General features: G+C 35.5%; 1 protein-coding gene across 6 annotated transcripts in view; it reads left to right on the forward strand.

The window, feature by feature from the left end:
• The window catches only part of mef2cb (myocyte enhancer factor 2cb), a 62,986-nt gene extending 55,929 nt beyond the window's left edge, over positions 1 to 7,057 (forward strand). For 4 of the 6 annotated variants that reach the window (XM_060882934.1, XM_060882938.1, XM_060882935.1 and 1 more), the window contains 4 exons: positions 1,606 to 1,778; positions 2,726 to 2,855; positions 3,290 to 3,425; positions 3,869 to 7,057. In XM_060882934.1, coding sequence (XP_060738917.1) covers positions 1,606 to 1,778; positions 2,726 to 2,855; positions 3,290 to 3,425; positions 3,869 to 4,223 — 794 coding nt within the window. In that variant the 3' untranslated portion in view covers positions 4,224 to 7,057. The remainder of the gene's footprint in view (positions 1 to 1,605; positions 1,779 to 2,725; positions 2,856 to 3,289; positions 3,426 to 3,868) is intronic. The other 2 variants (XM_060882937.1, XM_060882936.1) reach the window with 1 other exon arrangement.
• Positions 7,058 to 12,652: the final 5,595 nt, after the last annotated feature.

The raw sequence follows: 12,652 nt of genomic DNA on the forward strand, positions 1-12,652 counted from the left end.
GATGTAGCAGTTCTGAACTAGCTATTACTAATATTATTACTAGCTATTACTAGGAGTTACATGTCTGTCACTGGCCATTCATGGATACAGACACACGTTTATCCTTAATTGCTTAATAATGGAGCTTTTATGAGAAATTGCAGTTGTCAGGCATACAGATTTTACCCCTTAAAACACTTGATATATTTTACCAATTTTTTTCTGTTGTGATTTTTAACGAATGTTACATTGTCTCCTTATATTTGATTAGGATCTAAAAAAAATTCTAGGTCTTATAAAAAATAAAACCTGGTTTTATTTAAAAAAATATACTGTTTGGAACATTTTTTATTTTGGCCATCAGGTTTTGCAAAAACAAAGGGTTAAAAAGTTTTCTCTATTTACCAACCACCTGCCTCGTTACCACAAACCACAGCAGGAAGAAATGGGTCTTTCTCTCTCTCTGTCTCTCTGGCACACACACATACTCATCTTTTCTAAAGATAGCTGATGGAGGCTATTTGCTTTCAGATGTGAGGTTACAGGGTTTATATGGAATAGAAATGTTCAGCAGTGGTGGACAAATGATAACTCCTTTGCTAGCCCACCAGGCAAGTGAAAGCTCTGCTGTACTTGCCTCATTTTATGGTTTCATTTGTGTGAAAACCTATTAAATTAGTCTAAATAATGAGGTGATGTATTTTGAAGACAAAATGACAAGCTTAACTAGCTAACAATATTTATTAAATTCAATATGGGCAAGTTCTCAAATCTTACGCTTTTACATAGCCGCAGTTTTTTATATCTTAATAATGATGTATGTAATGAACCCAGATATACAATGGGTGATTACAAATAAAACCTTGATTTAACTTGCTTTGCTTGGAGCCCCTAAACAAAAGTAAACGTTCTTATGTTCAAAGATGACTGTAGAAGATTAAAGGCACCTCGGTCAAGACAAGAGAGATCCTTTTCTTTCACATATTATTCTCGCACACCATTTTCAGCTATACTGTTACCAAGCCAGTTTTTCATTCACCCATATAAAGCTCCCACTGATGTTTTTTTCTACTCATCTTACATTTCACCACTAAACTCCAAAATCAAAATAAATAATTTAATTAAATGATTTAAAGTGAAACCATAACTTGCCTTGCTCACAAGTGTTGCCTCAAATTATGAGACCTAGAGGGAAGGAAGTCTGAAACGGGTTATGTCTAATGAGAGATAGCTAATTCCCTGTGGTTTTCTGAGAGCTGATGGATAAGGTGTGTTCTGCAAGGGCTTTGTGCACGAGAGACTGCTTAGTGGTTGTGAAAACTAGGGGAAATGATGAAATCATAAACTCACATTTTAGGTGAAAAATGATCAAAGGTGCAATACCCCGGAACGGGTCAGATGTTTCATTAATGGTCATGCTTGGTGAAAGAAATTTAGAAATAAAACGATATGTCGAGACATGCCTGAAAGGAAGCTTTATTGTAGATTACTTGGCTGGAAAATTGCACATTTTTAGTTGAGGTTAGTAAGTCAAATGGAGCCTGATTAGAAGTTGTGTTATATTGAAAGCTTGATGTGCTATATTTGGCATATACGTAAGTATGACTCTCTATTTTTTTCTGTTAGGAAACGGCTATGGAAACCACCGTAACTCTCCTGGATTGCTGGTGTCCTCTGGGGGTATGAACAAGAACATGCAGGCCAAGTCGCCCCCACCAATGAACCTGGGCATGAACAGCCGAAAGCCTGACCTGCGCGTGCTTATCCCACCAGGAACCAAAAACAACATGCCTTCAATCGTAAGTAGCTCTTAATATGTTCAATGTTCTTCTCTAAATTTCATCTCTGCACTTCTAATTCTCTTCCTGTCCTCATGAGCAGTCACTAGTTTTAATTTTTTTTAGAGAATACAAGAGCTCCCCGTAGATGTATTCAACATCATTCATAGTAGTTCTTACCCATAGTTTTCATTTAGATTGACCAAGAGTCTCCCTAAACCGTTGACACTAATTCTGAATTTATCGCCCTCCCCTTTTTACTGCCATCAGTCTGAGGATGTTGACCTTCTATTGGTAAGTGGGACTGTCACTCTGAACAGTGACACGGACTAATAGACATAAAGGCCATCTGTCACCCTCCAGCAGCTGTCATATTTTACTAGATGGCAATTAGATTCAGCTTGGCTTTGAAGTCAAGGGTAATATAGAGTGTCAGCAAGGACTCACTCAAGTAATCATATGATAGTTCATTAATATATAGAAAGCCCTACAGGTAACTCTAGTTCTCAACTGACCAAGTAAACAACACTTGGCATCCCGTCCTAAAAAATCCCGTAGTGAGACGCAAGTGAGACTCCTAGTGGTGGTTTCATGTAAACACACCCTCTTATCACCTGGCGCTGCCCACTAAATCAGTTTGACCCCTGCATCTCTGCTTCAGCTCCATTAAAGCTTCTCTTTAACGAGAAACCCACAGAAAGAGGCATATGAGTGCATTTCTACCTCATCAGTCATCATTCTGGATAAAAAGCACAGCCCCACCCCCTGCTGTTGCTGATCTTGTTGCCTTGGAGACTGTATGGGTTACTATAGCGACATGGCGCCCTGCAGGCATTGTAAATGATAGTTTGCGAGAGTTTGGTGGTTCTACGTGTCAAGTGATTCATTTCTTTCCAGCAAGTTTGCTTGCTAACCATTATCTTCTTCTTTCAATCACATTCATTCTTTTTTTGTTCTTCTTGCCACAGAATCAGAGAATAAACAACTCGCAGTCCGCACAGTCATTGGCCACCCCTGTGGTTTCTGTGGCAACACCCACTCTACCAGGCCAGGGCATGGGCGGTTACCCTTCAGCAATTTCCACCTCCTATGGTACTGGTACGTAAAACTCAGCAAAGCATCACTATCATCACCTGCATCCTGGGAAATTACAATAATTACAGTTACAATAAAGACAGAAACTTTTTTTTTTCTCAAAACAATTTTATTTTAACTTTTTATTTTGGTTTGAGTCTGAAAGGAAATTATCCTGATGAGTTTAAATGATCCAGTCTTATGCTTAATTTAAGAGGATAGCTACAGAAAGTGCACCTGTAATTATACATCATGTGTATAATCGTGAGTGACAGTGCAAATCACATTTAACTTACTTGCTAACATTAATCGTATCTGTCAAATGTGAATTGTGATAGACTTTGAAAGAATTTTGAAAAATACTCTCATTAAACTCTATCTTTTCTGTTAATTAAAAGCATATAAATATCTAAAAGATATAGGTGTCTAACTTTGTTCTTCGTTGTTTTCTGCTGTAGAATATTCTCTAAGCAGTGCCGACCTGTCATCTATATCTGGCTTTAGCAGTGCCAACACCCTGCACCTGGGCTCAATGAGTGGCTGGCAGCAGCAGCACCTCCAGAACATGCAGCACTCTGCTCTCGGCCAGCTGGGGTGAGTTTTAACACAGCCGCACACATGCACACTATAAAGACTTGTTAGTTTGATGATGTTTGAAACATCACTGTGATGATGTTTCACTAATCTCTAACTCACACATTTCATAGTCACAACTTTTTTTTGTAAGCAATATCTTCATTGTATACTGTCAGATTTAAGGACATCGTTAGGCATTAATGAGATGCACTGCATTTGTATTAAACCTCCAGTGTGTTTAATAACAGCACAATATTTATGGTCAACATACAGATGCTCAATTTCTGGCTGTAGTTTTTTTTCTACAATTCCTGATTTAGGCTTTAAAATTGATCAGAGTAGAATACACAGTCTTACAGTGAACAGACAATGATTTCTGTGTATCAGTATGTGTGTACATGAGTGCGCGGGGCACTCGCCATGTTCTGTAACACCCCCTTCGTCTCCTTTCCTTCCTACAGAAATTGCACTAGCACTCACTTATGTCAGGGTTCAAATCTCTCCCTGCCCTCTACCCAAAGCCTGCACATCAAGTCCGAACCTGTTTCTCCTCCTAGAGACCGCTCCAGCAGCACCACACCTGGCGGCTATGCCCCGCCCCCTTCCCACCCGCAGCAGCACCAGGCCCCACCCCCACAACAGGCTCCACCCCCACAGGGCCGCTCGCCAGCCGACAGCCTGAGCAGCGAGGGTAGTGACCGTGATGAGCATCGGCCCGACTTCCACTCACCCCTTGGCATGGGCCGACCTGGCCTGGATGAGCACGACAGTCCTTCTGTCAAGCGAGTCCGCCTTTCTGAGGGCTGGGCCACATGATAAGCCACGCCCCCACCTCAACAGCCCCCACACTTGACCTCGGTCCATCATCACATTCACACGTTCTCTCGATCTATTCTGATGAATTGTAGCCCTCCAAGCTCTGTCGGGTCACTCACAATGTAAACAGACAGGAGGGCTTTTTTCAATTTACTTACTTTTCGCTCTCTTCTTCAAAGAGTGTCAAATGTACATGTTGTTGTGATTGATGGGTGTCAGGGAGGGAAAGGGAGGTAGGGGCTAGCATTAGAGGGTTAAGACAGTGTTTTAGTGGGTGGGGTTACTATGCATAACTTTTGCTGTGTGTTGATTTGACTTTCAAGACTTAACCATATATGCATATATATTTACACGTGTGTGTAGGTGTACATATATGCATAGTAACAAAAAATCGTCAGGTACTCTCGAATTTTTTTGTAAAGGTATTTACGACTTTCCTCAGTGACATTCAGCCATGGGAGAAGCTCAGCTGAGGGCCAGTGCCGACAGGCTAGCACTTGAGTTGCTCTACCAGTACTTTGTGTACAGATTTAGTTCTCTTCGCCACTCTCTGCAGAATGTTCCCTCGCTAAATGTATGTTATGATTGACAAAGTCATGTTGCAGGTTCAACGTATTGTACATAGAGGGTGGGAGGAGACAAGGGGGGCGGGTTGAGGTTGCCATACATTGGACATTGATCTCAAATGGAAGCTTTTATGCAGGATTTTTTGAAGGATTGTACAGATGTACAGCCCCCTAGGCTTTAGTCAAGGAGAAGGAGTATTTTAGAATCTCTGATGAATCAAGCGCTTTTTTTGAAGAAATGGGAGTGTTATTCACAAAAATGGCAGTCAGTAGATGAAGGACCATACCTAAAATTAAGAGCCATGTTAGTTTATTCTGATGAAATCACAAACCTAGGACTTGCTTTAAATGTTCAGTATTAAAAAAAAAAAAAAAAAACAAGAAAAAGAAACAATTGTATGATACTCTTGCTTATATTTTCATATAAAAAGGAATACAATGCAAAGCATTTTTGTGGCGTTTTGTAGTTTATATAAACCAGAATGAGTTTTGAAAGCTTTGCCTATATGAAAAATGATAGTTGTATAAGAGTGATTAACCTTGGGCTTTTCAAATCTAAGCCATGACATCTGAGAACCCTTGCTTTGCTGAGGTTTTTTTTTTTTTTTTTTTTTTTTCATTTTGTAGAGTTTTTTTAATGTGTATTTCTAATAATATTGAATAATAATATTAAGATTCTTTTAAATATCTGTGAAATTAACATGCTTGTGTATAGCTTTCTAATATATAAATATATATAATAATTATGGTCATAACATTTTTTGTCAGTGTGAGGTTACATAAGTACAGTTGCACATGTTTGTTTGTTTGTTTTTTTTCTTTTTGCTCCATACTGAATCTTTCAAGGGAAACCCAGCATGATCATTAGATTCAGTTTAAATTACACAAACAGCAACTGGCATGAATATCTAGTTTGGGAAAGATACACCCCTTGATTAATGATATCTTGAAACTCAGGTGAAGAATGTGTATATGCTCCTAAAGTAAGCACACTTCCTATCAGATGTATTTGCTGACCATTAAATTCCCATTTCTCAGTAATAAAGATCCTGTTCACTTACATTTCTAGCGAACAGCATTTCTTGTTGCTAAAGCAGTGGTCAGCCTGCTTTTATTTATATATATATCTTTCAGTGAGCACAAGATATTTATCCGTTCATGTGCTTTGGTTAGGAAGAAGCACAACCTTTCTGATATAACAAACCTTTAGTCTGTGAACCAAAGCAGATGCTGTTTAAACTCAAAACAAGGAATCGATACTTTCACTTGAATTGACATTGCACTGAAAGATTTAAAAGAGAAGTTAATGTTTGTTTTTTTTTTCACTAAAGGATATATCATTTTATTATGGATTCATGGTTATGATGAGGCATATGTTGTGAATCCTTGATCGTGTGTTTTGCTAGTTTGTCCCATTAAAGTAACACATTTACCCGTTTCCTCTGATCGTACTGAGATCTCTACAGTGTAATCGTTTTGATTTCGCATGAATCAGAGACTGGACATTTGTTGAAATCTTTTCTACCAAAGACATGGAGCAGTGTTACCCTGGCTTTGTTATATTCCTGTTCTTTGGGATTAGAGAAGGTCATAATTCTGAATATGTTGTTTTGCTTTATGTAATTTACAATAATACTGGTACCTCATATTCACCCTCCCAGTACCTCAAATTACCATCCAACCAATTATGATGAGAAATGGGGTGGAAAAAAACAACAAAAAAACAAAAACAAAACAAAATCTATTTTAAAAAATGAAGAAAAAAAGTACCTAACAAATGTACAGTATTGTGACTCAGTATGCCATCGTTTCTTCTATAAAACCTTGCATTATGTACACATATGACTTCCTGGTTCACCCTTTTTTGGTTTGCTGTTCTTTTTCCTTAAAATATTGTTTCCATTTAAAAAAATGCAAATAACAAAAAAAGTTACAAAAAAAAGTAGTAACAAATGTAGCTTGTATAAACCTACATTGGTAAGGTGGAAAGGATGTGTGTTTCTCTCTTTTTGTTTTCCTTTTTATTTTATTTTTTCAAACCAGGAGAAAGAGGCTTTCAGCGGCATAAGCTGGACTTTGTCGCCACTTGAAGACAAGATGTCATTAAATTAAAAAAATCACATCTCTGTATCTCAAGGGACTTGATTCAGCTGTATGTAGTGAAAAATTAATGTATGGATATTAAAAAAATCATTTTCTCCTGCTGGGATTCAAAAAGGTATTTGTATTTTGCAGAGAACTCAGTAAAGTTACTGGCTTTCTTAGTTACCACTGGTGCTCTAGTGTGTGGTTTTTTTGTGTGTTGTCTATTTTGTTTGTTTATTTATTCATTTAATTATTTATTGCCTCTCATTACAGTTATTTTGAATAATAATATTTTGATAATTGAACTTAAGCTGAAGCGGTCATTAAGACTGAAATGATATACTGGGAAATACCATGCAGGACAAAAGATTAATTAAAAAATTATAATCAAAAATGCTTAGACAGCCTTGAATACAAATGAACAGTGTTTCTTCTTTTATTTTAGTTTTAATTTGTTTTTTACTTTTTATTTATCACTATGCTCCTGCACAAGCATGTAAAGGAAACAAATGAAGTTTAAATGAAATTGCAGAATATAAGTTATAATAAAGGTGTCACACATGAAACTCAATATAAAAATAAAATTAAAACATTTTAATAGCAGTCAGTTTTAAAAACACTTAAAACACATCTTAAAATAAATCTTTGAAAATCTGTACTTATAATCATATATGATCTTACAAAATGTATTATATGTACAAAAATGTCCTGCCCTCCAAAATAACAATATTCAAGCACCATGAATGTGTACTTTACCTATAAATGCTGATCTGTGTGAGCACTTTGTGGCTTTGCATTCCACTCCAGGTTTATCCTGGCAGTGCTCCATTGCTTTTAATATCTCTCAAATAACCTCAAAATCTCTCTGGGAGCAGAGGAAACATGCGTATTAACACGTGTTCCTCTAATTTTCACTCATCGGCTCCTGGAGCGAGTGTGTTCTACCTCCGCTCCACAAAGTGTGCAGGATGTAAAATTCTGCAGAAAAGCCACAAGCCTCTTCTAGAAGTCGCTGGTCTTTACTGACCAAGCAACGTAATGTGATGTAAAGGAGAAAACACAAATATGACTCAAGCAGAAAATGTGTGATTTGTTCAGTCATCATGGAGGATTTTGCAGCTGTGGTGCTTCAACCTAACGCCGTGGTCAGGGACCACACAGGGGATAAGTAGAGCTTTACCACCGGCTGGTTGCCCACTATTGGCCCACACACACACACACACTGCCACATGTGTAGGCATGCTGGTGGTAGACCAGGGGAAAATGCCTGCTGTACATTTCTGACCCAGGCTGGTTAAGTAAAGTCAGATTGTAGGTGAATGATTGTAGGTGCTGAAGCCTAGGTCTTCTTTACAATAATGTGCATTTAAACCAGTTCTTTTTCACTCATGCATCACATTAAATAATCACTTACTATTTTAAGCACTAAAATATAATAAAGCAAAAAGTAATAAATGAATAATTCGAACTATATCTGTACTATTATCTGGTCTTCATTACAGGGCATGTGAGGAAAAATACAGAAATGTCACCATTTTCCAGTAATGTTCAAAGTCATATTAATACAAAATCCTATAAAGTCATAGTGGTGGCAGAAAACGTTTGACTCAAAGTTTCTCACTGCAATGCAGCTATATGAGTTTGAGCTTCTTGAGTGTACATGTGAGGAGATGAGGAAGCACGACAGACAAAAGGCTGCATCGCTCTGTTTAGATACAGATGAAGGAGGGGAAAATCCCACTACACCTCTATGAGTAGGTAGTCAGATGGCATTGTGGGTAATGTAGGAAAGTTTTTAATGAAAAAAAAAAAATCAATTCATCCATTGAAGATCATATAATGACTAAATATTAATATGCAAATCAAGTGATTTTTTTCCCCTTTCAATCACTAATGATAAGTAAGGATTTGGAATGCTGCAATCTGAGTTCAAAGCACAAGGGTTCAAACATTAAGTACAACGAATTCACATTTTTACAAATAGGATGTATTAGGCAGCAGTCTTTTCTGAGCTTTAGGGGAAAAAACTAATTTCAATGGACAGATCATCTCCAATAGACATAACTGTCTTTAATGAGAAACCTTGTTACAAATTTCACACTGAAACCATTAATTAAGCATAAGAGTATGAAACTGTTCTCAGATAATGAGCCTAAATAAAATCAGTAGTATTCTAATTTGTGAACTTTTCTCCTTAGCACGGCTAATGTTAACAGATGGCAGCAATCATCAACAGAAATGAAAATAGTCTGTGTAATATACTTTTCTCACGGATATTTTTCTGGTAATAACACTCCTCGATGTGATTGTTTCAAAAGAATTTCATGGCTGATCTTAATGATATTATAGTTGTAATGGTAATGACCATGGTGACCTTGGTGTGTAATTTAAATCTTAGTGAAGCTTCTTTTCAGGAAATTTAGGTCTTTAAAACAACAACCAAAAGAAACTTAACACACCACACACTTCCACCCCACCCCTTCCTGCCAAGGAAAAATTAGGAGCAAATCTTTGCTAGTCAAACATCACCTTCTCTTACACTTATTTTGATCTGTGTACACAGACATGTTTAATGTGTAGATTTCTGTTTTTATGCATGCAGTCTGGCGGTTCACAGAGTTAATGTGCCGACTGATACAGCACAAACTGGTATAACGATATCTAGAGAGCTAATGCAGGCTAATTCCTACATGTGCTTCCTACTAAAAAACCTTGTTTACGCTAACCAGCTACTATCTACCACAACACATGCAGAGCTGGTCAAACTGGCAGAAGACCGAACAAGAAGCGCTAATAATAAAGAAAAGAGTTTCGGACTTACTGCTAATAATTCTGCATCGTGTGCTTGTTCTTTTAAAGACAGTAACAAAACAACAAGGTTATTTATTGATTATATTAGTCAAGCAATAAGGAAGCTGTAAAGTTACAGTTGGCTAAGATGCTTTATCAGTTTGACCAGCTCAGCAGTTAGTTTGCAAAGTAAACTGTAGAGTACAACATAATTATTTAGCAAAAAGCTATTAAATTTTATACAACGGTTCATTTTGTCTGTAATATTTTAACTGGACAAACTGATATTTTGCATTGAGACATTCCACTGTGTATTATTCTGCCTGTCTGTATTTTCTTTCTTCATTTTTAGCACCAATTCAACCAGCTGTTGCTACTTAAGGAAGGATTTGTTGGTGGCACAAAAGTGTAAAAAAAAGAAAATCAGCCATATTGTGCCTGATGTCAGTTGCACAATATTAATTTCTTGTTAACAGAACTGCTCGAATCACATATTCAGTAAAACAACCCTCTAGCTCCTGCAGTATTAATTCCATGAAGCTATACTTTATTCAATAGTAATTCATAATCATATTGAAAGGGTTTTGTGCTGTTACTTGTAGGAAGGTCCCCTTTTTGAAAGCTGCTGGTGTTCATTTTGTGGTTGTTGCCAGAAAGTAATTTCCCCTTAATACGTTGCTGCTTAAGCATGGCATCGTTTATAAATAAATAAATAAATAAATAAATAAATAAATAAATAAAATTCAAATTCAAATTCAAATTCAAATTCAAATTCAAATTCAAATTCAAATTAAATTTAATTAAATTAAAAATCAACACATGACCCATGTTCTTGTTTGCAGGTTTGCAGATTGTTCTCACCTGGACACAATAACACAATATAAATAGGCTGTAAAGGCTTGCGCATGGTTTACTTTTTCAAATTTCAAAGAAAACGTTATTAGACCTTTCTTTAAACCACAATGCATAAATAAGCGCGAAGGTTGCATATCCTAGAGCTTGGTGTTTCAACAAATCATCCTTAATATAATCTCGAAAACTACTGTATACATTTGCTTGTAGTGTTTGCTATTAGGTTGTGACACACCGCATCGCCACGTGGTGGCAGCACTGCATTACTTTTGTCCTCTCGTATATTTGTTCATCACTAGAGGGCGCTGTTGATCCAGAGTTGCCTTTTAAAATTTGACGCGCGTTAGTAATCTGTTTAATGATAACACTTATATAGGATTCTGGCATTATGCTAGATACATCCATTTTAACTTGAATTAGCATTAATTTATTAGCATAAATTGTATTAATTTACATTTGAAGAGCAAAAAGAGCAGTGTTTCTCTATCCTGGAGGGTTGGAACCATTTTAGGAAACCAAAATCTCAAACTTGAACCATTGAATAAATCTTTTTCTTATGTTATTTATAATAATACAATATAATACAAAGGTATTATGTGCAAAACACAGAAATTTGCTTAATTAGAATTTGATTTGATTTTTGAAATTATTTGTTTTCTTGTTTGTAAAAATCTTTCATAGAGTGTATTGTTGGAGGCAAAGTAAATCAAAACACAGCACATTTATTAAGAAAAATTGTATATATAAATGTTATATAAAGCATTTCACCTTAAATAAGTCCAAGATTTTGTCATGGTTTTATTCCAAAACATATGATAATCAGTGTATAATGTCTATTTTGTAAGTATTGAATGTGTGCAAGAAGGAGAAAGAATCATGCAAAGATAGTATAATTAATTTTCGATTTTTATTCATTTTTCTCACACGGATTAATGCCACCCGCAAAAAAAACCCACTGGCATATTACAGTGATCTTGAAAGACACAAACTGACAAATTATGGATAGTGAGCACAGTTTAATGAATTTATTAACTTACAATAAACACTGACATGCATCTCAGAAAAGCAATTCTTCATATAGGAGAAAAGAAAAGAAAAGAAATTAGAAAAGAAAAGACAAGAAATAATGAAATGAAAAGGAAAGAAATGCAAAGAAAAAATGAAAAGAAATAAAAATTAAAGAAAAAAATAAAAATAAAAGAAAAGAACAGAAAAAATAAAAAGAAAAGAAAAGAAAAGGAAAGGAAAGGAAATATTTTCTGCTATCTGCATAGGAAACCCAGAACTTCCTCTCTCTTTTAACTGAGTATAAATCAAATATTTAACAAACTTGAAAATGATCACCTGGAAGTGGTCAGAACTAACATCATGTTTGTTTATATGTTAGAGTCTATATTTAAGTGTTAAATTCTATATGAAAGTGTTAGAGTCTATATGTAAGTGTTAGAGTCTATATTTAAGTCTTATAGTCTATATGTAAGTATTAGAGTCTATATGTAAGTATTAAACTCTATATGTAAGTATTAGAGTCTATATGTAAGTATTAGAGTCTATATTAAAGTGTTATAGACTATATTTAAGTATTAGAGTCTATATGTAAGTGTTAGAGTCTATATTTAAGTCTTATAGTCTATATGTAAGTATTAGAGTCTATATGTAAGTGTTAGAGTCTATATTTAAGTCTTATAGTCTATATGTAAGTATTAGAGTCTATATGTAAGTATTAAACTCTATATGTAAGTATTAGAGTCTATATGTAAGAATTAGAGTCTATATTTAAGTGTTATAGACTATATTTAAGTATTGGAGTCTATATGTAAGTGTTAGAGTCTATATGTAAGTATTAGAGTCTATATTAAAGTGTTATAGACTATATTTAAGTATTGGAGTCTATATGTAAGTGTTAGAGTCTATATTTAAGTATTAGAGTCTATATGTAAGTATTAGAGTCTATATGTACGTATTAGGGTCTATATGTAAGTATTAGAGTCTATATGTAAGTATTAGGGTCTATATGTAAGTATTAGAGTCTATATGGAAGTATTAGGGTCTATATGTAAGTATTAGAGTCCATAAGTCAGTATTAGGGTCTATGTGTAAATATAAGAGTCTATTTGTAAGTATTAGGGTCTATAT

The sequence above is a fragment of the Tachysurus vachellii genome, chromosome 12 (assembly GCF_030014155.1).
Source record: "Tachysurus vachellii isolate PV-2020 chromosome 12, HZAU_Pvac_v1, whole genome shotgun sequence".
NCBI classification, from domain to species: domain Eukaryota; kingdom Metazoa; phylum Chordata; class Actinopteri; order Siluriformes; family Bagridae; genus Tachysurus; species Tachysurus vachellii.